At 50.9% G+C, this 27,794-nt stretch overlaps 1 protein-coding gene across 9 annotated transcripts in view; it reads right to left on the bottom strand.

The window, feature by feature from the left end:
- Positions 1–219: 219 nt before the first annotated feature.
- The window catches only part of LOC147606768 (agamous-like MADS-box protein AGL65), a 73,236-nt gene continuing 45,661 nt past the window's right edge, over positions 220–27,794 (bottom strand). For 6 of the 9 annotated variants that reach the window (XM_086790988.1, XM_086790987.1, XM_086790990.1 and 3 more), the window contains 2 exons: positions 674–766; positions 220–523 (listed from right to left, as the gene is read on the bottom strand). In XM_086790988.1, coding sequence (XP_086647114.1) covers positions 349–523; positions 674–766 — 268 coding nt within the window. In that variant the 3' untranslated portion in view covers positions 220–348. Of the gene's footprint in view, positions 524–673; positions 835–27,794 lie in introns of those variants that run through there. The other 3 variants (XM_086790991.1, XM_086790994.1, XM_086790993.1) reach the window with 3 other exon arrangements.

Genomic DNA, 27,794 nt, shown 5'->3' with positions numbered 1-27,794 from the left:
GGAGTTTAACAAAGTTGTTTGCATAATTGTGGAAGCTTGCTAGCTACACAAACTAGATGCATTGTTGTGCGTCACCACAAAATATGTTACTCTCTTAAGAAAGGGATGCTTGTAAAACTTGAGAATAAGTATAAAAGCTAGCATTGCATACAAACATTCCATAAGTATTCGAAGGTAGGTAGGGAACCCTATGCTAAGCCCATCAAACAAACAAATGGATGGTTAAAAAAGGCATCTTTTTAACCCAAAAAATTAAGATTCAAAAAACTAAAGCATCTTGTAAATGTATATTAGAGTCATTGATGACATGATTGAGAGTTAAGAACGTCAAATAATAATGATGTGTAATCATTTCTCATGAAATTCCTTGAGTTCTAAATTCTCTTGAAGAAAAGTGTGAGCATCAATATCATCAGAAATTTCTCCTAGTAGCGATGATGAGTTGATTTGGTAATTGGATTGAATACTTGCTCCATCATCCAGCACTCCCATATCTGAAGTAAAGGCCATTTCCCACCCTTCTCTGAAATGTTAAGAGAACATAGATAGTCTCTCTCTCTCTCTCTCTCTCTCTCTCTCTCTCACACACACACACACACACAAGGTGAATTTATTTTACTTCCAATGAATAAAGTGTCAATACAACGCTGTAAGATAAATTTCGTTTACTTACAATGAGCTAAACATTTGTGTGTGGTCATCATGAGCTCCACCAGGCTGCTTTATTGGAGTTGATTCATTAGCAGGTAGATTTTGCCCAATTGTCCTCGAGATTCCACAAAAGGTCAAAAGGGTTTAGTCCCCCCTTCTCTCTCTCCTTCTCTCTCATAGACCCTTGGGGTCGTTTGAAGACTTTAATATCTCAAAATCTCAATCTCTCTCTCTCACACACACACGCACGCGCACACAGACATGCTAACACGCACATGCGTGCATACCAAAAATTCAACAGTTGTTATGCGCCCGCATGAACACATGCAAGCACGACGGGTGCATGGTAATTCAACAGTTGTAAAGATTATTTGTAAATTGTATTAGGCATGGTAAAGCAAAATACATGTGCAAAAAGATTAAATGAAGAATAGTGCCTAGAGTCTCTCAAGGGTGCTTTGGTCTGGTCACTGGTGCCCGTCTCTCCTCGTCATCACCTAGCTTTCTAGCCCTCTATGCTGTCAACCCTCTAAATGAATGATGTGAGGAGTGTCCACTGGCCGAGTTTCTTGTGGGGAATAGGCACCAGAGATGACCTTTGATCTCATGTGTGTGTGTTTGTGTGTGTGTGTGTGTGTGTGTTTGGACGGGGGGAAGGGGGGTTTGGGTGCATACAAGAGCGATACGTTGTGACTTTTGATCTCATAGTATTGACAGTATGCTGCTCAGTGTCGACCTCATTCATATCGCACACTCTCCATACCAGCAGCTCTTCATCATCATGTGTGAATCCTGCCGTGAGGATGAATCCTCTGTGTTGAAACTACATATGAGTGCCTAGGTATTTGCATGCCTACGTATGTTTATCTGCCAGAGCTCCTGAATGGTGGCAATGCATCTAGAGAGTCCATGCTTGTCCATCTTGTCGTTCTGGCATATGCCTCAGGCATGTTAAATGCATGGAATAAGACAAGGCCAACAAGCCATGTTAAATGCGTCAAACAAGCCAAGGCAAAGAATCATGTTAAATGCATTTAACGAGTCATGTTAAATGCATGGAAGCTGCTGTTCTGATGTTGACTGCGGGCAAGACAAGGCCAGCCACTGTTTTTCCTGTCATGTATCCTAACTGCCATGTGCTCTGTATGTAACCTGCTGAAGTGAGGCATCAATATGTGGAGTGGGCAGGATGCAAGCTCACTAAGATGATGTGCTGCTGGATGGAGGGTTTTTCTGTGTTTGAGTAATGAGAGCATCATAATCTGTAGTCTCTCTATTTAGTTGCTGGTCTGCTTGACTAGTAAGTCAGAAAAGAGGGACTTAGTTTTGACTTCCTGGCAATGTGCTGGAAAGCATTGCCTGTCTAAGTCAGCCAGTGATGCTTACCCTTGACCCTCTGCTGGAGGTTCCACAAGGGATTTTATGCCTGTGAACACCACTTGAAAGTACGTGTATTCTATTAATTTAGAAAGAGTTCAATGCATGTATGTAAACCTTGCCCTGCAAGTAGCAATAGTTCTGTGTAATGAATGGAGACTTTTGTCTCAGCTAGAGTGAAGCCCTTCATACCCAGTCATACGGAACTATGTCAGTTCATCTAGGAGAGGCGACAGCCTTCCTCCATCCCAAACTTGCTCAAAAAGTCGTTCTCTTTGGCATCATGGCATGCTGTGGAAGTCCTCCGCTGGTGTGCTTCAATCAATCAGACAAGCTGTGGAAGTCCCCCAAGGGTGTGCCTCAAGCTGAGATATGACTGGGTGATCTTGTGGGATGGTATCATCCCCCATCTCCCTCAACCTGCAGAAAGAGGTGAGGAATTGGTTGGTTTCTTCCCGTGCTTTCTGAAGAGTTGCTCTCTATGCCTACAAACCACATGCAGGTAGAAAGCCACGTGTCTTTTTTTTTTAATACCCGACGACTGCGTAGAGGACTGAACCCTTCACTGAAAAGACAACAATAGTACCCTTGAATCTCATAGTATGATTGACCCACATGGGATGGATCCTCTGAAAGTATGAAATCAACTGAGCTGTTGCATCTATGTGATGCAAACTTGGCTAGATAAGGTGAAAGACATGACGACATTATGATTTGACATCATCATATGTTTGGCTCTAATCTAGCTGAAGGGTTTCCACAGTCCACCATACACTGCTGCTGGTCAGATAAGTGATTAAAAAATGTTCATCAGCCTTAACAATGTAAATCATCGCACAATGTGCGCCTTTCCTCATTGCTCGTTTAGCCTGCAAGTGGTTGATGAGCGGAAAATTTCAGATTCCTGGCTCACACTTAATGGTCACTGGGGCGTTCGACACATTCCGACTAATCTGGAAAGTGTGCTTGTCCCACTTGACATCAGGAAGGAACTGGTGAAACCACTCAATGTCCAATATTATGTCAGCTCCTACAAGAGGGGCAACCATAAAATCACGCATAAACTCTATGCCCTGAATAACTAACTTAGCACCAAGAGCTTCATAGTTGACGCTCTTTGTCATGCCTATGCTAAAACCCTCAACTTGCTTGTCCACCGAAGTCAGGACGAAATGGGCATGCCGAGCGGCCTTTTCCGTGACCACGTCCTCCGTGCTACTGCTGTCAAACAAGACAACTCCTCTCTGGCCACCTATGTAGCCAAAGGTCTTGAGCAATTCGTTGCACTCATACTCTTGGTCATGGGCGCCCTTCTGGTTATCTTCGAGCTCCCAGCTAATGATTGCTCCAACCGAAGCATTGGGATTCGAAGAACTAGGAACAGCCCCCACTGGGGTCTGTGTGGGAGTTGGGCTAACCACTGAAGCCATGGAGGCTGAGGCGGCGGTCTTTGGAGTGGTAGTCTTCTTAGGACACTCCCGAGAAGTGTGTCCTTTTGTATGACAAAAGAAACACCTACCCTCCTCGTACTAAGAAATCTCCTCAGCACTCAACTTTCCACCGGTCTTGCCTGCCTCTGCTTTCTGGTCTGGAGTAAGCTTCGACGCATTGGTTGAGTTCTTAGAGCTAGAGGCTCCTGTGCTCTGTCTTGGAAAAGACCCCGTCTGGTTCTGGCCTTTTCCCCTCGAGATGGTAGCCTTGGGAGTAGCCGGCTGGGAAGACTTGGGCTTTCCGCCACTGTGCTTCATTTCCACACTCTGCGCAAGCGAGAGTGTGTCTTCGAAGGTAGCTGGCCTAAACATATGCACCTCCCACTGGATTTGCGTGTCAAGGCCGTACAAGAATTTCCATTTCTTGTCCTTATCAAATAAGCCTAACTGCAAACATAAGTTTGAAATTTTATTGGCAAACTGAAGGACTGGTTGCGCGTTTTGACGCGCTCCCCTAAACTCGTCTTCGAGTCGCTCAAGGTAATAGGGCAGTAGAAACCGCTGCTTAAGATCGTGGACAAACTCATCCCAAACATAAGCTGCCATACCTAATTTGGTGTGGGCATGAGCCCACTGGGTCCACCAAGGAATGGCCTCACCTTCCAAGTACCAACTAGCTAAGATCACCCTATCAGTATCATTTTTCCTAACTGCAGCAAAGTAAGCTTCAAATTGATGCAACCATGAATAAAGAGTTGTGGGGTCGAGTTTACCATTATACTTAGTGAAATTCATTTTCTCGGAAAAATGATTTGAGAAAGCCGCTCGTGTCAGTCTTGCATCCAAAGCCGCAAGGTATCGCTCATGTTCCACATGTTGCATGGCATCGTCTTCACGTTGTCGGATCTCCAATGCACACATCTGCAACTCAAGCATCGAACTCAGCTGCGGTCGTGACCCTTCGAAAGAGTCCCTGTGTAGAGGATCTGGAATCTGGGAAACGGAGGGAGAGGGAGGAGAAGACGGAAAACGCGGAGCTGGAGAACGGCTGTGCTCTTCCAGAGCCAGTATCTACGCCTTCTGCTCTTCCGACTTGGTACTCTGGTATGCGATTGCTCGCATCAACATCTCTTTTACACTCATGCCTGATGCGCTAGCGGGACTGCCTAGTGCACTTTGGTCCCAAGGTTCTTGGTCTCTCTTGCCGTCGTAGCTCGCCATAGCAAGAAAATGGACCTCCTTTCTGGAGCGCAATCTGACCATCCACTGTGTGTGGGAGACTTCCGGAGACTTCTGGAGGCTAAAACCAACCGTCCTTCGAGGGACAGGAGTCACTCCGAAAGGGTGGTCCACCGGAGTCTAAAAACCAACCACACGAGCCAGAAAAAAATTCTGGTTTCTTGCTGAATCTTTACACTTGAAGTAGGCTCTGATACCACTGTAACATGTGGAAGCTTCGGGGGGAGATCAGTAACTTCAATGCTCAGAAATCAGCACACGTTTCACGATGAAAATAACGCACAAACTGAATAAAGATGTGCAGAAAAATAAAGAGAGGGAGAGGGAGAAGAGGACACAGTATTGGGTCCCAAATACCCTCTGTATTGGGTCCCGAATACCCTCTGTAGGGCCCCCACCATGGATGGTGTATTGGCTTTTATTAGAATGATGCAAAATCATTTTTTTGCTCGCTGAAGCTCCCCGCCTCACCCTGCTCTGCGCACCGTCGCTCCCCCCCCCTCCTCGCGCCTGTTTGCCTTCCGCCCCCCGCTTGCTTCCCTCTGCTCGCCGCTGCGCCCCCCCTCTCCTTCTTCGCTGCTGCGCCGCCCCCCCTCCTTCCTCGCCGCTGCCCCCCCTCTTCGCCATTTCGCCACCCTCCCCCCGCTGCCGCCTGTTCGCCTCACCCCCCCGCTGCCGCCTGTTCCCCCCCGCTGCCGCCTGTTCGCCTTCCCCCCCCCGCTGTCGCCTGTTGTCATCCCCCCCCCTGCTGCCGCCTGGTCGCCCCCCCGCCTTTTCGCCTGCTCTCGCCGCCTCCTATCAGCAGCGCCCCGCCTCCCTCCTCCTCCTCGCGTTGTCGCCGCCCCCCCCCTCTGGGCCTTTCCTCTTTTCGCCGCCCCCCCCTTCCCTGCTTCTCACCCCTTGGGGGTTTTTGTGTTTTTTTCCCTCTTCGTCTTCCATCCTTCCGCCTCTTGGTGTGCAGCCCGCTTCTTGCAGGTTTTCCGCTTTCGCCTCGCCTTCGCTTGAGCTTCAGACTCTGATGGAGACTCCTCCCGCCTCGTCTCAGAGGGACTCTTCCGCAGCCCCCTCGCCCGCCACCGAGGTCCTCCCCATCAGGCTTTCTCTTTCGCCGGAAGAGGAAGCGAGCCTCACCGCAGAGGTGGAACGCCTTCAGGCTCACTCCACCATCTGCCGTATAGTCGGCACTCGCCCCAGCAGAGGGGAGATCAGGGATCTACTTCAGGCTCGCCTTCTTGCAGATGTGGGCAAGATCCTTGATGTACAGCTCTTGGGTCGGGGACATTATCAGATCGAGTTCGAGGCCGCCCAGAGCGTTGCCAAGGTCATTGCCATGAGTCCTCTGGATATCAGGGGTGCTCGGGCTTTCTTCAGGCCTTGGCAGCATGGATTTGACCCAGCTGCGGCGGAGCAGGGAGAGCGCCTCTTCCATATTACAGTTTGTTTCCCTGGTCTCCGCCGGGAGTATCTTCCGCTCCTCTCCAGGCTCGGAGCACTGGTGGGCTCGGTTCTTGAGACGGGCCCCTCAGCAGCTTCAGTGGTGGCCAGAGCAGCTGGGCTACCTTCGGTCAGAGTGTTAGTATCTGACATCTCCTCCCTTCCTAAGGTCATTCAGCTACCTAGGATAGGGGGGGGGTGGATAGATCAGAGAGTGGAGTTCTCGGGGCTCCCGAACCAGTGCTTCATTTGCAGGCAGGTCGGTCATTTGGCCAAGGCCTGCCCTCGCAGGAGACCTCGGCCCTCACCACAGCAGCAGGCCACGGATGGCCCGCCCACAGATTCGGCTCGGCAGGCTGCCTCAGGGACACCTGCTCAGGCCACAGAGACCTCGGAGTGGCAGCCTGGACAGGGGCGCCGTCGAGGGAGACAGCCACCGCAGCACGCCCAGGTACCGCTGCAGCAGCAGCCACAGTCTCAGCCTCACTGGGTTCCCGTGAGGAACAGATTTGCTCCCCTTCAGGAGGAGACCCCTGCAGCGACCGAGGACCAGGAGATGCCAGCTCCCCCTCCTTCACCTCCTCCACACCCATCCCCTCCCACCGCCTCGCTTCCACCATCGCCTCCTCCCGCCCCCGCTCCGGTCTCGGCAGCGGCTCCCTCTCCTCCTCCCTCGCCTCCCCCTCCTCCCCCTCCGCCCGCCTCGCCTTCCCGGGAGGTCCTGGCAGCTCCCTGGCGCTCACCTGCAGTCCGGAGGGCGCTGAGCACTGACCTCGCTCGAGCATCATAGAGGAGACCTATGCCGATTAGGGCCTCACGGATTTCTTCTATTCGTAGTCGGCTGAGTCGCCTCGGCATTCGACAGCGCTCGGCGGCGTTTGATTATACCTTCACACGGCTTTTTGGAGCAGAGGGCCCCCATGAGCCAGCACCCATCCGAGTGCATGTAGTGATACCTCCGGCCCGCGGGGAGGAGGCACTAGACTCAGCAGTGGCCTTCTCGTTCCCTCTATGTGGACCTTGTGACCGGGAGTGGACTCTAGAGCTCGCTCTCAGCACGTTGAAGACTCAGGCAGTTGAGTTTTCACATCACATGAGCGATTTGGAGGTTACAGATGTGCTAGGCCGACTTTGGGAGTTGGCTCATTTTGTCTTGGATCCCGAGGGTGTGGATACATCCGGGATTCGACATTTGGTCGTGCGCATAGTTGCAGATTTGGCGCGCGACCCAGGATATGTGAGCATTCACGAGGTTACTATGTCAGAGCAGGAGGCAGTCGCCATGGGTCACAGCCACTGGCGCCTGATCCGGGATTCTTGCAGTACACCGGGTGGGCAGACTCGCAGCCGTTCGGATGGGGACTACTCTCCATCCAAGCCGCTTGCGAAGGCCCGCCGTACGGCTGAGACAGCATCCACCTCAGTAGGACATCCATGAGGATCATCTCATGGAATGTACAGGGCCTTGGCGGAGCACACTTTATACGCTATCGAGGCTGCTTGAGGCAGGAGCTACAGAGATGTCTGGTTGGTGGCAGCATTGACATTCTGATGATGCAGGAGCACCACTTGGGTGAGAGCAGGATCCGGAGATATGGTTCGGTGATGCCTGGTAGATGGGACACTTTCTGGTCTGCAGGGTTTGGTCCGTTGGGTGGACAGGGAGGAGTATGCATGGTTATTGCAGATGCATGGCGGCAGGCCATTGTGGACCGAGGGATCATTGTGCCTGGTAGAGCACAGTATGTCATTCTGAGGATGCATGATGAGCTATTGGGTGTGCTCAACATCTATGCGCCCAATCATGCTAGTGCCAGAGCAGAGTTCTGGACTCAGGTTACAGATGCATTGCCAGAGGCCGCACATTGGTGTGTTGGGGGAGACTTCAACATGCTTGAGGACCCGGCAGATAGGGTGGGAGGCAGTCATGTTACAGTGCACGGCACGGAGCTTGCAACTTGGGACCGGTTTTGTATGACACTGAGGATCACTGATGCATGGCAGCATGGGGCTTTCTCCCGGTCTCAGGACAGTCTTAGTTTCTCTCGGTCGGATCGCCGGCAGGGAGGGACTAATCTATCTCGGATTGATCGCTTTTATGTGGGCGATTGGTTGGGGGAGCGAGGGGGCTCCGTCGGCATTCTTGCTGGCACCTCATTTTCAGATCATGCGCCAGTTATACTGACTTTGGAGGAGGGGACACGGGAGCCCAGCTTGCAGTTGAGGATCCCAGAGAGGGTACTTGCAGACCCCAGTCTCGCTGAGGACATTGAGAGGATCTGGCATGATAGTCAGTGCTCTGACCAGGATGCAGCGGGCCAGTGTGCCCAGGGACTCATTGATCTTAGCTCTTTTCTACACGCTGCAGCTTTGACACGACTGGGAGAGATTCGCGAGCGGGAGCAACGGCTGAGACGCAGCCTTGCTTCGCTACAGCGCCTTCAGGAGCAGCAGCCTGCATGTGAGTGGGTGGCGTCCCAGCTGAGCCAGGCACGCCAGGAGGTTAGAGAGGCAGAGGAGCAGAGACATGAGTTTTACTATCGTCGTCAGGCCTCTCAGTGGACGCAGCTTGGTGATAGAGTGACTGGGGAGTTTTTTGAGATCACTGGACCCCGTCATGCGCGAGCAGGGGTTCGCCAGCTTGCTAGACCGGATGGATCGATAGCTGCTGAGCTCGGGGAGATCAGAGCCATTGCCACTGCTTTTTATCGTGACTTGCTTTCAGCGGAGCCAGCCACTGAGGATCGAGATGTATGCAGACAGACTGTGTGGGCCCATGTGCAGAGGAGGGTCACAGACCATATGCGCACAGTTCTAGGTGCGCCTCTGTCAGAGATTGAGCTTGCCGAGGCCTTGAGGGTCCTGCCGCGACATAGTTGCCCAGGGGAGGACGGACTGACGCCGGCCTTTTTTATGCGCTATTGGGACCTTTTGGGGCCAGGCCTCCGCAGGGGCTTTCAGCATGTTTTGGACACTGGGGTGATGCCGCAGAGCTTTTCAGAGGGCTTGATCTATCTTATCCCCAAGGGGGAGGGAGTATCGGATGACATTCGGCATTGGAGGCCTATTACGATCCTCAATACTGTATACAAGGTCTTGGCAAAGGCCTTGAGTTTGAGGATCCAGCCCTTCCTGGGGGAGTTGATTCATGCTACTCAGACAGGATTTGTCAAGGAGCGCAGTATCCTTGACAACATCTTTACTTTCTGGGAGGCGACGGCCCGAGCTAGGTTTCTTGGCGAGGACTTGGTCGTGATGCTTCTCGATTTTGAGAAGGCATACGATAGAGTTGATTGGGGATTCTTAGAGGGCACTATGCTACGCCTGGGCTTTGAGCCAGGATGGATCAGAGGGGTGGCAGCCTTGTATTCCACAGCTCGCAGCCAGGTGCTGATTGCAGGAGGTCGGGGGCCGAGTTTTGAGCTGACCAGATCAGTCCGTCAGGGGTGTCCTCTCGCCCCTTTCCTTTTTCTCTTCTTTGCGGAGGCTATGAGTATGTATTTGACGGCAGAGGAGGTTGGTTTGAGAGGACTTCAGCTCCCAGTCCGGGGGGAGGATTTGCTTGATGCTGAGTTTGCAGACGACACGGGCTTATTTTTGCATGGCCAAGAGGCCAATCTTATTCGGGCAGAGCAGTCGCTCCAGGTTTTTAGTGCAGCTTCGGGAGCATTGATCAATTGGCGCAAGACAGTGGCCTTTTGGATCAGTAGTGCTCCCACTCCGGCATGGAGTCCGGACCCCGGTTTTAGATGGATTCCTCCCGGCACAGCAGTGCGGTATTTGGGATGCCAGATTGGCCTCGATTTGTCACCTGAGCAGCAGATTGCCCCGCTTCTTCTGAGCATTCGGAAGAAGCTATTGTATTGGAGTACAGCTCGACTATCCTTGGCTGGGAGGGTGGTGGTGGCAAATCAGGTGCTGTTAGCGACCATGTGGTACATTACGTCTTGCTGGATTTTTTCGAGCTCTTGCATCAGCCAGGTACAGAGGCTGATCAGGAACTTTCTGTGGTCTGGGCGGGACGGTCAGCCAGCTCGGGCAAAGGTTGCATGGGCAGTTATTACACTCCCGCTGGCTCAGGGCGGTTTGGGCATTATAGATCCAGTCGATCAGAGTAGAGCCTTATTGGGGAAGCTTATTGTTCGGGGGTTGCTTCCAGGCGCTGAGCCTTGGAAAGAGCTCCTCTTGCAGCGATTGCAGGCCCGGGCGCCTCCTGCAGGGGGTACTTGGGCACCAGAGATTCGCTGGATATTCATAGAGATGAGGAGGACAGGCCTCAGTAGAGGATGGGAGGACAGATTTGCTTTGAGTATCCTGAGAGCTTGGGAGTTGCTGAGACCGGGGCTCTCTCAGCGGCCTCCGTCTTGTGTTGAGGAGCGGGCCAGGCAGCCGCTCATCTGGAGCCCAGCGGTTCGTACAGAGCAGGGTCATATGCTGGGTTCTCGGCCTCGTCTAGCCTGGGGACCTTTAGCGGCAGGCCCAGCTCGTAGTTTTGGAGACTGGCAGGCTTTCTGCAGTCTACCAGAGGAGACCCAGGTGGAGAGGCTGAGTCACTTCAGAGGGGGGTTGATTATGCGGGATGATATTCAGGAGGCACTTTCAGAGGAGTGGTTCACACCTCTCGAGCCAGTGGCCCCACGGTGGATGGGTGCCTTCACACAGTTGGAGATCCTGATTGCTGTCAGAGCTAGCACTGAGGATGGCAGATGCCTCTATTATGAGATTCAGGATGAGGGCCGACTCCAGAGAGTGGAGGTGGAGTCGCCCTTGGTTGCAGAGTGCACCTTTCAGAGGATTCGGGTAGTGGCTGCCGCTTCTCGGAAGTGGCATATTGACCCCGACCCTGCTGACGTGCTCCCGGATTGGCGTATATGGGCATATGCAGCACGCCCCTTGGCCCGGCTACAGTGGGACCCCGGAGAGTACGAGTGGCATGATCCTTATGCATCCCTTGAGGCCACAGAGATCACTTTTTTCCAGTATACTGTTCGGCTGGGACGGCATATTTTGACGGCGAGGAGGACGGTTTCTCCAGCGGCAGCGGGGCATTGGCGATTGCAGGGACTATCACAGGAGTTCCTGGAGGATTTCTGGGCTCGACTCTGGGCTAGTCGACAGGCCCGCAGGATCTCGGCTTTTCAGTGGCTGGTCGCCCACAGGGGCTCAGCAGTTGGCACTTGGCTTGTTTATAGCGGTCTTCCGGCGGCCTGCGTCCGATGCGGCCACCCTATGGAGACACAGAGACATTGCCTTTGGGACTGCCCTCAGGCACAGCAGATTTGGCTGCGGATGCTGCGTATTCTAGCCCCCCTCTCTCCAGAGGGTATGTTTACGTGGGGTGCCGCTGCTTGGTCGACTTTGTCAGGGCCTGCTATGGGCTATGAGATGGAGCAGGGCAGTCAGGCCATCAGATTTATTAGGGGCCAGCCTCGCCTGGTTCCGGCACCGGATTTCTCGTCCGACAGCTGGACACAGGAGAGGGATTTACGATGGGAGCTCCTCAGCAGCCTCACCATCTGGTTCACCTGGAGGGCCCGGTGCTTCACGGCCTTTGAGGGGAGATTAGAGCCACCAGCAGAGACTGTTCGGGGGATTTGGCAGGAGTTGATCCACACCCTGCGAGGACAGTACGACCGCATCCGGGGAGACTCGGATGAGGCGATTTTACGGCGCCAGGCCTTTCATACCACTTGGCGCTGCGGCCCGTTCTACACCCTACACACGGGATCCCCCCGTTGGCACTACAGGCCACCTGTTTGGCTCTTCCCCCCCCCCATTGTATGATTTAGCCGCTCAGTCCTTTAGACTGATGCTTGTATTTTGCAGCACCTAGGGAGAGTCTCCCGGGCTGCCATGATGTATTCACTGCTCTTCTCTCTGTTAGGAGCAGGAGAGATCTCTTTTGTAGCCCTACGGGCGTTTTTTCTACATAACTAATGAAAGGATCTTTTCTCGAAAAAAAAAAAAGAATGATGCAAAATCTGAAATAAAAGACCGAACCTGAACCTTCTTGGCTGAGATAGATCTCTGCCCTTGACCTTCAATCCTTCACCCTTGTGTTAGCTTCTCCCTTGGCTGTCCTGGCCCTTGAGTTAGCTTCAGCACCTTGTGAATTATGAGATGATTGGACTGAATTATGCCTTGGGTATTTATACCCCCTAAGGATGCTGGTCGGCTGGTTTATCAAGGGTCGGTTTGCAGAAAAAGATCCACGACTTGCAAAAGTAGCATTTAATGCTATCGTTTCACACTAAGCTGCCCTAGCCACCTTGCGCATGATGCTGGGCAACGCCTAGGTCTGGCTGATTAGGTGTTGGGCAGCCTTTTGGGCTGGCCGATTGGGTGCTAGGTAGCACCCAGGCCTGGCCGCCTGGCTTATAGGCTAGTCGGCTGCCTGGCCAAGCCCTCTTGGGCTGGCCGACAGCCTACCCAACCCCTCCTTGGGCTTGTGGGCAAGTCCTGGGGCTTGCCTGGCCCCTCTGCCCAAACATGGGATATAATACCCCTTTCTAGGGTAGCCCTAAGGGATGCCCCCTTCTACATGCAACCTACACAGATGTCTGGCATCTGGTCACAGACCAAACACACAAAGCAACTGACATCATTCCAGAGAGAGACTCACAACGCGGACAGGCACTGTTTCATGTGCTGGACAATGCACACCTGACCTTGGACGCATGTGCTGGACAATGCACACCTGACCTCAGACGAATCGAGTCCTCTCTCTCTCTCTCTCTCTCTATTTTTCTACACATCTATATTCAATTTGTGCGTTATTTTCGTTATGAAACGTGTGCTGATTTCTGAGCATTGAAGTTACCGATCTCCCCCGAAGCTTCCGCATCTTACACCCATCCCTTGTATTTGCCCTGCTCCCGCATCTACTCACTCTCCTTCGCCATGTCTACTTGCCTCTTCATGTTTACCCACTAACCATGTCACCAGCCTAGACATTTTTCAATATGAAAGGGGTCTGGTGGACTCTAGGATGTCTAAATATTTGGAAAGTACAAGCTTTGGGAATGGGGGATTATCTTAGAATACAAAGGACCACACTCCTAAAATTTAGGAGAGTTGCTATTTTTGGTCCGACTCCGATGGAAATTCTGTTCGCGTCATTACATCTGGAATTGAGCAGATACCATGAGTTAGCAAAGTGCCTATGACAGAATGTCTACTAGTTGGGATATTTTTAGAGGTAAAGATTATGGGAGAATCCATCTCTTAGATTGGGACTGTCAAATCCCCACCGGATCTCCTCGTGATCATTCCTGGTACGAGATTCGAAACCTGCAAACAAACAAACAAACAAGAAGGGGGTGCAGACCTGACTCACCTCCCAACCATGACAGCCGTGGGCAAGCCCACAGTCTTCGCTGTCCCCACCGAGCCACGAGCTGAGCTAACTAGGTTGACGTACCAACCAATCTCCTCCTCGCGACGTCCCATACCGCCACGAAGCTACCCTCGCGGGCCTCCAGATTGCTGCTGGCCTCGACTGCATAAAGCAGATGCACGTCTGCACTAGATCCAAGCTCCAAGACCATAGAGCTCTCACAAACTCGCGAGCCTCTATATATATAATGACTAACCTTGGCGACCCTTTTATAGGCTCTTGGCCGGTCATCGAGCGTCCACACTTGGGCGCCCACCCGTCCATACTTGGGTGCCCGCCCGTTAGTCTATCCCTAACTCAGCTCGCCACACAGCCTGCCTAGCTCCAAGCTTCCCCAAACCTCGAAGCTAGTCTTGTGTGCGTGTAGCACACGGTAGATACACACTGTGCACATGACATACTCCCCTTTCTCTAAGAGCTTACTAAAAAGCCAGGGTAATCTCTCTGAAGAGTAGTCAATGTCTCCCAGGTAGCGTCCTCCTCAACACGATCCTTCCACTTGATCTTGTATTCCGTGATAAGCATATTATGCAATCTTCTTTCACGAAATCCAAGAATCTTTTCAGGTTCGTGCGGAACAAATATCATGTCTTCGACATCTATGATTTCTTGAGGAGTAACTAACTGGTCTGTTCCACCCAGTACTTCCTTAAGTCTACTGACATGAAATACAGGATGAACTTTCACATGAGAAGGCAAATCCAATTCATATGCAACTGAGCCAATCCTTCGTGTAATATGAAATGGTCCACAGTATCTAGGGGATAATTTCGGAGATCGACCTGTGCGACGTTCCTTCAGAGAACTCTCTGGGTGAACGAGGGGCGTCGTGACACTCCTTAAGAATCTTGGATCGAATGTCGGGGATCTGTGATACACAAATTTTGTCATTACGGAATAGTAAACCATTCCGAATCATCCACTGGCCTCGTGCAGCCTGAATGGTAGACTGCTCAGTCATTGAGTCTTGGTCAATCAATGAGCTCGCGTCCTAGATCTTCTGCCAAAATGGACCAAAATAACTATCAGTCCTGCAAAGCCCTCTCAATGACTGAAATAAGTCAGTAGAAATCTCGGTGAACGACAAAGTATTCACCTCTCGAATTCGACTAAGCGCATCTGCAACACTATTCATGGACCCTTTCCGATAACGGATCTCAAAATCAAAATCTTGCATTAATTCACCCCAACGAGCTTTCCTTCCTCTCAAATCATCCGCATCACACACATACTTGATTGACTGATGATCAGTCAATACCACAAACTTGGAGCCATATAAATAATGTCTCCAAACCTTGACAGCATAAAGCTCCTTCTCAAGGGTTGGCCAACGAGATTGAGTGTCGTCTAGCTTTTTACTTTCAAAAGCAACCGGTCTACCATCTTGAAATAAAGCAGCCCCGATAGCATAGTCACTGGCATCAGTTTCAAGAACATAAGGCCGACTAGGATCGGGTAATGCTAAGATAGGTGCTTCCTTGACTTTATCTTTCAAAAGTCTGAATCCTCAAGAGTACGACTATATATCAAAATATCATCCAAGAACACCACCACAAATTTTCCCAAATGTTCACGAAAAAGATCGTTCATCATTTGCTGGAAAGTGGCTGGAGCATTGGATAACCCAAAAGGTAATACGAGAAACTCGTAATGGCCATACCTAGTCCGAAAGGCGGTTCTTTTAACATGCCTTTCATGAATACGTATCTGGTGATAGCCAGTACGTAAATCTATCTTCGTGAAATATTTCGCTCCTGCTAACCGGTCAATCACGTCATCTGATCTAGGGAGAGGATAACGGTTCTTAATTGTCAACTTGTTCAATCTCTTGTAATCTATACACATTCGCCAGTGTTGTCCTTCTTTCTCTTAAGTAATACAGGTGCACCCCAAGGTGATTTACTTGGATGGATCTGGCCCATCCTCAAATAATCTTCGAGTTGTTTAGTCAACTCATCTTCCTCAACTTGGCTCATCCTGTAAGGTGGAATACTGACAGGATGGGCACCAGGGATCAAGTCAATACGATGATCTACGGTCCGTTCAGGTAGTAAACCCGATGGCAGTTATACATCTTGAAAGGAATCAAGTATCTTTTGTAATTCTTTGCTTTCAAACACACTTAATTCATTTACATCCATGGAAGGGATGAGAAAGGAAGAAAGTGGAATCAATACACAATGGAAAGCGGTATACAAAGAAGAATCCATTATATTTCCAAAATCAACTGTATTTACAAGAGGTCCCTGAGAGGGATGAATACAATCACCTAAAATACTATACTGGGTGTCCCTATGCTGAAAATAAAAAATATGACTAGACCAATCTATCTGGACTTGAAGAGTCTTAAACCACTCAATCCCTAATAACAAGTCTACATTTTCTAGATGCATAACATAGCATTCCAGAGTATCTTTGTAGTCCTGAATCTGCATTGGAAGCATCTCCACCTTTCGATCCCATACTTGCCTTCCCGCCCGCCGCAGGTAGGCGTACCTCATAGGTATGATCGCTGGGTGTCGTATCAAGACTCAATTTCTGCACAAGTTTGTAGTTAACAAAGTTGTGTGAGCTGCCAGGGTCTAGAAGAATGTGAATTTTATGGCCAAACACTTCTCCATAAACTCGGAGAAGATCATGCAAGCCAAATACTTTAGGGTTGAACAGACAATCTAAACATGTACTAGGGCAAGAAAGTACAGTAATTGACGTACCTGTCAAAGACAACTGGTTAGCTGCCTTTGGCTTGGATCCTGCGTTGGTCTTTGCACCCTTTTGCTTTGGGCACTCATTACGCATGTGTCTTTTTCTTCGTAGATAAAACAACGTCCTTCCTTCTTGAGCTTTAAAGCCCTAAGGAGTCGTTTCTTCTTTGCTGGTGTCGAACTTGAATTCTTGAAGGTTGGTCCGAAGACTTTCCTTCAGTCGTGTTAGCCATAGGTGCAGAGAACTTTCGTTTATGCTTGTTCCCGTGCTCGGTAACGGGTTTCGACTTGAAAGAGACCATTGTATCATCATAGATACGAGCTGAATGAATGGCCTCGTCCAATGTTTTGCATTTGTTATTTTTAACTTGTAAACGGTATGAGTCTGGTAAACCAGCTACGAAGAACCCCAAAAGAGTAGTGGGATCCATCTTTGTAGCTTTCATCTGCAAGTCCCTAAACTTCTGGAGGTAGACCTCAAAAGTGAGGTGCTGCGAGGTCATGGTCAAAGCTGAAAACTGGGCAACAACATCATAATCATCCTCTTTCTTGAGGAATTCCTTCTTGAAGACGTCTTCAAATTGTGCCCAAGTTGTTGGCTTAGGGTTGAGTTCCTTCCACCAAAGCAAAGCTTTGCCGGAGAGGAAAGCTGCTGCTAACTGGATCTTTTTTTCATCATCATATGGATGAAACTGAAAGTGAACTTGCCACTTATGTAGCCAAGTGTCCACGATCTCCTTGGTACGCTGCTTATGCTCGTCCCCAAACTGTTCCGGAGTAATGTTGGGGCCTAAAGCAGAGGCCAAGGTATCCATACCCGATAGAGTAGATAGGATAGTGGTCAATAGAGCGATGGAGTTTTGCAAAGCTTGCATCTGGGCTGCGATTTGTGCCTGACGTTCCGACGAAGAAGCTTCGAGAGCTACTTTGAACTCTTGGAAATCTGATTTTGACACATAATCGTCAAAAAGATCGGCATCGGTATCTTCCGTAGCCGGCAAGCCTTCGCGTTCCACAAGGGGCTCCAACTCCGATTCTTGGGTCGACATCGTGAAGAGAACAAGTGGAGAGAAAATTCGATCTTCGCACAATAAAAGTGCAAGGGAACTTGAGAGCTTGAGAGCTTGAGCACTTGAGAGATGTGTGGCAAGAAGCCCACTCAAGCGGTTTATATAGCCTGCCCCAAAAGCTTCTTGAGCTTTTGCTTTTATATATATATATATAAGTTCTGTTTTCTTTTTTTAAAAAAACACGTTGAACCTTAGGGACCCTTAAACTTTTTGTAAAAAAAAGTTTAATAAAAACCAAAAAAAAAAAACAAAAGCGCCGAATCGACGGATGCTTTCGCTGTTTGTTTTTTTTTTTCTCTGGCCCCTCGAAAATAGCGTCACTGTCGTCTGATCGTGTCGCCAGCCTTGCTGCGTGCGGGCGTACCTGGCTGTACGCAGGAGCCTGCGCCAGCCCCGCCTAGGCTTAGCCACAAGGCGGCGTAGGCCTAGGCGCCTGCCTGGCCTGGCCTGGGCGCCTGCCCGCCTGGCCTGGGCGCCTGCGTAGGCCTTGGTTGGGCGCCTGCCCACCTTTGCCAACTCGCATCAGTAGCTCACGACCAGCACGAGTATGCGACCCTGCAGAATCAACCGAATACATCTCTCGCTCTGCCTCTCTCTCTCTCTCTCTCTCACCGCGCCCCCCCTTCGCTCTCCCTCCCGCTGCCCGCCCTTCGCCCCTCCCTCCTGCTGCCCCCCCCCCCCCCCCCCCCCCCCCCCCCCCCCCCCCCCCACGTTGCCTGCCCTCCCCCCCGTTTCTCTCTTCGCCCTCTGTTCGCTGCGCTGGCTGGCCAGTCGCTTCACTGTTCGCTGCGCCCGTCGCTTCACTGTCTGCGCCCTCTGTTCGCTGCGCCCGTCGCTTCACTCTCTTCGCCCTCTGTTTGCTGCGCTGCGCTGGCCGGCCCCCTTTCCCAACCCACCGTTGCTCAGGCCCCCAAGGCAGCAACATAACTCTCTCTCTCTCTCTCTCCTCTCTGCCTGTGGGAAGGACTGCAGAGTGATCTGGAGGAATGGCCCCGAGTCTCCAAGAGAAACTCGAGGCCCTCGAGACGGCAATGAAGGCACTAATCAAGGAGAACAAGAAGACATTCGATTCCAACCTCAATGAGGTGGAGAACAAACTACACCGGCACATCATGGCTCTCGAAGCACGGGTCACGAACCTCGAACAAGAGAACACGGCACTCAAGGAGGAGGTGAGTGCATTGAAAGTGGAAATGGTAGCCATCAAGAATACTGAGAAGGAAGAAGGGGAAATCAATGACAACACTCTCACGGACATCAAAGAAGAGATCTCCAAGGAGATCACAAAGGACATGGAGGGAAAACTCGAAGCCAAGCAGTCAGGATGGGTTGAGGTGGTGGTGACGAACATCCGTAAAGAAGTGAGGGAGGAGACTCAAAGGGAAGAACACCAAATCATTCACACCACCATTGAGGAGGAGAAGATGAGGCATGCCCGCCGCCTCAACATCCCAGTCACAGGTATAGCCGAGACACCCGACTCCACTTCCGAGAAAGATGGACAGCTTCTATGCATGAAGCTCGGCTACAAGGAAGAGAACCCTCTCCCCTTCACCAAAGCATGGAGAGCCGGGAAAGACTCAACACGCAAGCGAGCCCTCATCCTACAGTTTGCAGGAGAGACGGAGAGGGTCACCTTCATGAGGAAGAGGGTCATACTAGACTGAGAGTGGTAGCATAGGATCCAGAGGCCAGATACATGTGGATCAGCTTACAGCTCTCACAGGACAGGGTTATATACATAGCCCTATGTTACTTTCCTCCATCAGGATCCTCCTATGTCATTACAGAGGACATGCCACAGGAGGAGGAGACAGGAGCCTCGCCATACACTTGTCTGTCAGAGGAGATTATGCATTATTCTACACTAGGGGAAGTATTTCTTACGGGTGACTTCAATGCCCACACACAGAGCAGACAGTGTGAGGTGTATGACTATGATGACATGGAGATCCTCCACCCTGTGGATCCAGAAGAGATAGGGGCTAGTCAGGCATCAGAGGACACTGGACCAGACAGTGGACATTATGGGGACCACTTACTAGAGTTGGGAGGCAGGCATCGTCTCGTTATTTATAACGGGATGCTACAGTGGCCGGGATCAGGAGGGCTGACATGCTTCCCACATGGGGGTCATACACGGACCGGAGGCACGGTGGTGGACTACATTATGGGATCTTTGGAGGCATCACAGCTTGTCACCTCATTCTCCATCCCACCTCGTCCTATTGGGGCAGATCATACATACTTGGCATTCTCACTAGCCGGATCACCAGTATCACCAGCCCCCCACATACTGATGCCACACACTACCATCTACTTCACACATGACATGGCAGACATATACACTGGCAAAGTAGAGGATGGGCTCCTACTCATGGATCCCCTGGCACCTATGGATACCATTACAGCCCAGCTCGCATCACTCCTACACACGGTTGCATTACAGAGCTTCCCACATCGTGTCCACTCAGGAGAGCCTGCGAGATCTAGGACTATGCCCCAGAACAGATGGTATGATGACGAGTGCAGAGCCCTATACTCATACAGAGAGCCTTGGGAGCCATCACAGAGCAGGAGTCGAGGAGAGAGCTGAGGAGACTTACTCGCCGCAAAAGGCGGGCCTTCGCAGAGATACAGGAGCTAGAGATCTTTCATTTCTTCATGAGTAGAGATAGCCCTATCTCATGGTGGCACTTCAGAGAGCCCCGGACACTGACACCCATTGCAGACCCACAGACATGGCACACATATGCAGAGGGCCTATACCACGCCCCACAGCAGCCACCTATACCTCAGCCCCAGGAGCCTCGACCTACCACAGCTAGCTTCTTTACCCACTCGATGGTACAGGAAGCTATCTGCCGCCTACAGCATGGCGACCACATGGGCCTGCAGTGTGAGCATCTCATATATGCAGTAGATTCTTTGGCTCCTTTTCTTGCACACCTGTTTAACAGGGCACTAGCAGAGGGTTTGCCTGCGGAGTGGACAATGCACACCATTGTGCCGATCCACAAAACAGGAGATATGCTCAATCCGAGCAACTACAGGACGGTTATGGTTGGCCACGTGCTGGCCAAACTCTATGGTGTAGTGTTGGAGCAAGAGCTTAGCTTATATGCTGAGCGAGCAGGTTTACGCTCATCAGGGCAGGCAGGCTTCAAGAGAGCTTTCTCTACCACTGACCATGTATTCACTTTGAGATGTATGATTGATCAAGCCAGAGTGAGGAAGAGAAAGCTCTATTGCTGCTTTGTGGATTTCCGCAAGGCATTTGACATAGTACCACGAGAGCGGCTCTTTCAGCGCCTGCAGTCTCTTGGCATACCAGAAGATATGACAAGGGGGATCTATGCATTATATGAGCAGGTTTTTGGGCGAGTCAGATGCCCAGGAGGTATGTCCGAGACTATTGCTAGCACCATTGGTGTGAAGCAAGGATGCCCACTTTCCCCCACGCTATTTGGGTTATACATTGATGAGGTGGCTGACTTCATTACACGGGGTGGCGGAGCAGGTACCTCGGTACATATTATGCTTTATGCTGATGATATTGTATTAGTGTCTGAGTCTCCAGGAGGTCTACAACAGCATCTACATGCACTCGATGATTTCTGCACATAGAGGGGTCTTACTGTGAACCTTGGGAAAACCAAGGTTATGGTCTTTCATACATCGAGACAGGGCAGGAGTCAGCTGACATTCACTCTCGCAGGATGCCAGGTGGAGGTGGTGACATCATACGTGTACCTAGGGGTTACCTTCTCGGCAGCAGCCACACGCTTCACCATGGGTTCAGCAGCCAGAGCTAGATTGACACGGGGATATGCAGCATTGGCTATGCTAGAGAGACAGAGCCACCAAGCGCATTTTCAGGAGCCCCGGACGAAGGGGTGGCTATTTGACACATTAGTCACACCGGCATTGATGTATGGAGCAGCGGTATGGGCGCCAGGCCTTGCTACCCATTGGTGGACACAGATAGAGAGACCACAGGCCCTCATGATGGCACGCATGATACGCAGCAAACCGTCAGTACCTCATGACATTATCCGAGCAGAGTTTGCTGCGCCTCCTATGATGGTAGAGGCCATATTTCAGACTATATGCCTGCTAGACAGATTCAGAGAAGTGCCACAGGACAGATTGTCATACAGAGCTTTTGAGGCATCTAGACAGCTGGCTGAGGCAGGAGACAGAAAATCATGGTATGCACAGGTCACACATTGGTTCTCACAGCATGGCCTAGACATGGATCATCTACCACCATTCGAGTATAACAGGGATGCACCACATATCCGTCTCTCTCATAGTGAGAGGACAGAGTATTGAGACAGGACCTATGGCAGCTCTATACACGAGAGACATGGATATCGCCTACACAACCTCTTCCACCGAAGATGCTATACTGCAGAGATCACTTCATGAGTATCACTGATGATGGATTTATAGAGAGGCCTAGATACATGGAGGGCTTTTTACCTCACGGCTCCCAAGTGGCTATTGGTGGTCAGCTTAGAGTTTCATCACATCGATTGGAGATTGAGACTGGCAGAGCAGCACGGATCCCCCGAGAGGAGAGGGTATGCAGATTGTGCAGAGAGGAGGTAGAAATGAAATGAAATGTTATATTAACGTCTTCAAAAGGCCATAATGACCTATGAGACCAAAAAGTTACATCATGGTGGATCTGATACAATGTCTGGATAAAAAACCAGAAAATGAAAAATAAAGATGATACTACTGGCACATAGAAAATGAAACTGGAACTGGAAGGTAAACAGAAACCCTTATAGGGTGTGAATATAGTGAGGGGGGGGAGTACGCTATGGAGGTGAGTGGAGTACAGTGAGGGGATACAATATCATGTGGGACGGGGGGGTACACTATGGAGGTGCCTCCATCTCATAATATGTGCCGCATCGGACGCTGGCGAATCTCCTCAATATCCTCTGTGGTCAGCACCCTGACTAGGTGTCCCGCATGTCTCGCGAGAATAATCCGAATCCGCCGCTGCAACCTCCGTCTATGCTGGGATGCCCTCCTCCATAGTCGTGGGCGTCTGGACCACCCAAGCTCAATCGCACGATCAATCAGTGTACCGCTGGTGTGGGCGGTATCCATGTCCTACTACTGCTGTGGTCCATCTGGCGCAGTGATGGCTGGACTAAAGAAGTCTGTAATGTGCCTCTGAGTCTGGCTCTCTGTGCGCCTAACCAGGCTATCTCTATATCTCCGCAGCTGAAGCAAGAACAATCCCAAACACCTCTGGTCCTGGTACCCCATGACTCTTGAAAGTGGTCCAAAACCCTCTCTGAATAAACAGTGGAAACGACCACGTATCTCATAGTATGCTGTACAATGGCATATATAATGCAGCTCTGTCTCTGGCTCCCCATGGCATACTCGGCATATCCTGGCCTCAGTTGGTATACCTCTATATCGGCCAATCTCAATCTCAAGCTGGTGTGAGGATGTGCGAATCTGACCAATAGCACATCGTACTGCATGAGACAAGTGTACATCCATGTAACTGGGTCTGATCACAAAACCATCTGTTGTGAGCTGAAGAAAATGCTCTTTGTAGAAAGCCATCTTCGTGCCTAGCTCCTCAGTCGGCTGTATCCATGTCCTCCTAATGTCTAGCTGAACTAAATCCTGACGAATGAGTCTAGTAATTTTGTCCGTGTGAGAGTGAGAGAGGGTGCCTCCAGAGAATACTGGAAGGGAGGCAATCTGTCCATGCTAAAACCATGTGCCTGGAACCAAGATGTCATCTGTCCATACCAACAAGCCGTGTCTCCCTGTAAAGCTAACTGTCGGGAGGACTCAAGGGCGAGGCGTGCATATCTGTCTCGGGGGAGATTCCACAGGCCATGTATGTAGGAGACTGATCTCGTAAGAGCCTCAATCACCAGAGGGGCAGCCGCCAACTCTGCTCGAATAATCTCATGAGGTACCACGGCCTTGGCTCTAATAATCCTAGCAATCATAGATACCAAAGGCCTCTCCATACCTCTCCACCCCCACTGAAGGTCCCCATATCTGCACTCCATAAAGCATAGCTGATGTCACTAGAGTGTCAAAAAGCCAAAGTTTCGTTCGAGGTTCCTGAAGTTGAACCTGCGAACACATCCTCTCCAAACCACCCAGGGCTACATGTGCTCTAGTCAATCTAGTCTCTACTGCTCTCCTCATCGAAAACACTGGCCCACTGAATACTGCCCCAAGATATGTATATGCATCGGTATACTCCACAATCTCCTGCCCATATGTAAATGTGGGAGCTGATCGCCTAACCCACTATGGCGTGGTGTTAAACACCATTACCTTGGTTTTGCCAAGGTTGACAGACAATCCACTATCATGTGCAAACTCATGTAAAGCATCCAGATGACGCTGCATACCCTCAGGGGAGTCAGAGATCAACACAATATCATCAGCATATAACAATAGTGGGATCCATGTACCTGCTAGTTGGGCTCCTCTGTCCCCCAATCTCTCAATGTAGTCAGAAGCCTCATCCACATACATACCAAACAATGAAGGAGATAACGAGCAACCTTGCTTCACTCCTATAGTGGAGTGAACCAAAGTAGAGACCCCCTCTGGGGTGCGTACCTGTCCTGCACAACTGATCTATACAAAGCCATAATCCCCCATATGAGCTCTGTGGGTACCCCCATCTCCTGTAATCGCCTCATCAATCTGGCTCTGGGCACTGTATCAAATGCTTTGCGGAAGTCCACAAAGCTACAATAAATCCGTCGCCCATGCGACCTGCCCTCCTCAATAATGGCCCGCAGAGTCAAGATGTGGTCAAGAGTAGAGAAGCCTCTCCTGAACCCTGCCTGTCCCTCTGCTCGAATGCCCTCTCTCTCTGCCCATCTACTCAACTGCTGCTCAAGAATGGATGCATACAATCGTGCTAGTGTGTGACCAATCATAATAGTGCAATAATTCCCTGGCTCCATAGGGTCCCCTGACTTGAAGATAGGCACGATGGTGGACATACTCCAAGTCTCAGGTAAGCCTTCACACATAGCACGATTGAACATCACTGCTAGAAGCTCTGCCAGCATGTCTCTCGCATGAATAAAGTGCTCAGCGACCAATCCATCATGATCATATGCTCTCCCAGTCTTCATCCTATCAATGGCCTTCCTTACCATCTCTGCGGTAAAGAAAGTACATGTCTGTGGGCATGGTGTTGGCGGGTCAGGAAAAGGTGTCTGTCTAGGAATTGTATATAGAGATGCTGCATAACTACCCCAGACCTCTATAGCAGTGATGGCCAAAGCAGGGGAGGACTCATGAAACAAACGCCAAGCCTCCCTCGAATCCTGGCTCAAGAACAGCTGGTATAATTCCTGCTCTAGCTGAGCAAGGAAGGCCCGCTTCTTCCTTCGCACAAGGCGCCGGAAGGCAATACGTGACTGTCAGTGAGTAGTGACTCCCAAAGCAACCTCCCGCTGCAGTCGGGCTCTTGTCTCTTTGCACTCCTCATCATACCAGCTGAGGCCGGTAATCCTCACATGCAAAGCACGTGTACGTCTTCGTTGTTCCTCTTCCAAAGTCATGTTAATGATTGTAGGTGTAGGGGTCGTTATCTCCTTACCTTTACCCTTCTTGGCGACCTCTATCCACTTCTCTGCTTCATCCATCTTCCTTTGAGTCTTGGTCTTCCACCCATGAGGAAGTCTTTGCTTCGTGTTGCTTCTCTTCTTCCTTAATTGCCCGTACTTGTTCCTTGATAACCTTGAGCTCTTCTATCATGGATGGCTGAATTTCACCTTCTTCAAGTCCACCATTTGCCTTAGCCTCTGCAAGCTCCCTCTGAAGAGCTGAAATTACGCCTTTGAGCGTGTTGACTTCCCCATGAAGGTCTTTGACTTCTGCTATGAGGTCCTCCTTCTCCTCCTTCCACCGCTTACCCTCATTGAATATCATTTGGAGAAAGTTGGCTTTCTCCTTCCACCATCCCTCCATCTCCGCCTTCCATTCATTCATCTCCTTTTGCACATTTGTTATCCTCTTGTTTGTGACCATAAAGGTCGCCTTCGTCGGGTTGCGCAAGAGGGAAGCCATGGAAGAAGCGAGAGAGAGAGAGTTATGTTGCTGCCTTGGGGACCTGAGCAAGGGTGGGTGGGGAAAGGGGGCCGCACACCCTAGCAGGGAGAGAGGCCGGCCAGCATATTGCCACGGGCGAACAAGGAACAGCGAACAAAGGGCGGCTACGAGAGAGAAAGCAGCGAACGTGGCAGCAGGCGGGAGGGAGAGGGGCGGGCGGGCCGCGGCGAGCAGGGCGAACAGAGGGCGGCGGAAGCGAACAGAGAGGGAGGGCGGCGGGAGGGAGGGCGGCGGAAGCGAGAGGGGGGGCGGTGGGAGGGAGGCGACAGGTTCAGAGCAACGAACAGGGCAGCAGGCGGAAGGGAGGGCGGCGAGCGGCGAGCAGGGCGAACAGAGGGCGGCGGAAGCGAACAGAGAGGGAGGGCGGCGGGAGGGAGGGAACGGGAGGGAGAGAGGGGGGGCAGTGGGAGAGAGGCGACAAGTTCGAAGGCGGGAGGGAGGGCGGCGGAAGCGAGAGAGGGGGGGGCAGTGGGAGGGAGGCGACAAGTTCGAAGGCGGCGGGAGGGAGGGCGGCGGAAGCTAACAGAGAGGGGGCGGCGAGCAGGGAGGGCGGCAAAGAGAGAGAGAGAGAGAGTAGAGAGTGAGGAGCATTATGTATGCAGATGCAGAGCATATACAGCCGTCAGAGAGAGATATCCCATTTTATTCAGAGAGCCACATTCCCTACGCCAGATCTTTGAGGCAACAGACCAGCGCATACTAGGGAGATTCATTCTAGACATACAGCATCACAGAGAGACATCATTACAGGCTCAAACAGCTCCAGAGGGGGGACGACAGACACAGATTACTACATTTTTTCACAGATCCATCCCACTCCCAGTCCCTACACGGCAAGGAATTACTCTCCAGAGAGCAAAGACACCAGAGCCCGCAGGAGACAGAGGACACCTGGCTTTCGGACACCACGCCTATACCAGAGAGAGATGACAGAGATCAGAGCTCAGTTTCACAGAGAGGGTGCAGAGCGGACTGGCTCGCTTCAGAGCAGACCCAGACATGTTCTTCAAGGAGCTTTGGACACCCCCGTCATTGATGTATACCATTTTATACCCCCAGTATGGTACAGGATGGACCTAGCTAGGTTGCATATCATGATTGTATACTCCATGCATATAGCGTTGCATTCTCCTAGTAGAAGATCTCCATCCCCTCCCCCACTCATTGTACTTATTGCACACCCAGATTTAGCTTTTTAGTTCAGTACTTTTTCATTTTGTTGGGATGACAAAGGATACTCCATACAGGTACACCCATTTGTCTCATAGGCCGAGTTCGGTCTTTTGGAAGACGTTGATAAAATCTTTCTTTCTTTCTTTCTTTCTTTCCCGTTCTCGTTCAACCCAAAAGCAACCATGCTTTTTTTTTTTCTGTTTTCTCTCTGCTGAAACTGTTTATACAGTTCAAACCCATCTTTCCTCTTCTTTGCAAAGCAAACAACCCTTTCTAGACCACAATCGCTATCATGACGGGTTCTTATGATGAAAAAACAACATATTGAATTTGAAAACAGCAGTATGCACAGAAAAACAACAAGCTTTTTGAACACATACCTTTCTTCGACCTCATCTTCTCTACCTACCGACTTGCTCGTTCACGAGGCATGCTCTGATACCCACTGTCAACTCCCTACCGGATCTTCTCGTGATCATTCCTGGTACGAGACTCGAAACCTGCAAACAAACAAACAAACAAGAAGGGGATGCAGGCCTGACTCACCTCCCAACCATGACAGTCGTGGGCAATTCCACAGTCTTGGCTATCCCCACCGAGCCACGAGCTGAGCTAACTAGGTTGACGTACCGACCAATCTCCTCCTCGCAACGTCCCATACCGCCACGAAGCTACCCTCGCGGGCCTCGAGATTGCTGCCGGCCTCGGCTGCGTAAAGCAGGTGCACGTATGCACTAGATCCAAGCTCCAAGACCATAGAGCTCTCACAAACTCGCGAGACTCTCTATATATAATGACTAACCTTGGCCACCCTTTTATAGGCTCTTGGCCGGTCATCGGGCGTCCACACTTGGATGCTCGCCCGTCCATACTTGGGTGCCCGCCCATTAGTCTATCCCTAACTCAGCTTGCCAAACAGCCTGCCTAGCTCCAAGCTTTCCCAAACCTCGAAGCTAGTCTTGTGTGCGTGTAGCACACGGTAGATACACACTGTGCACATGACAGGGACACATGGCAAGAAAGTGGATCAAAGTGAGACAAGTGGCCTCACACTTGTCAGAAAGTGAATCAAAGTGCGACAAGTGGCCTCACACTTGTCACTCCACCTATTGTGTGGCTCTCCACTTGTCATTGTAGCCTTCTCTTGCCATTTTAGCTCATGGGAGGCCCAAATCTATAAATTGGA

The sequence above is a fragment of the Cibotium barometz genome, chromosome 56, assembly GCF_041138505.1.
Source record: "Cibotium barometz isolate CiBa-2024 chromosome 56, ASM4113850v1, whole genome shotgun sequence".
In the NCBI taxonomy this organism is placed as follows: Eukaryota; Viridiplantae; Streptophyta; class Polypodiopsida; order Cyatheales; family Cibotiaceae; genus Cibotium; species Cibotium barometz.
This window is presented reverse-complemented; position numbering and strand designations above follow the sequence as displayed.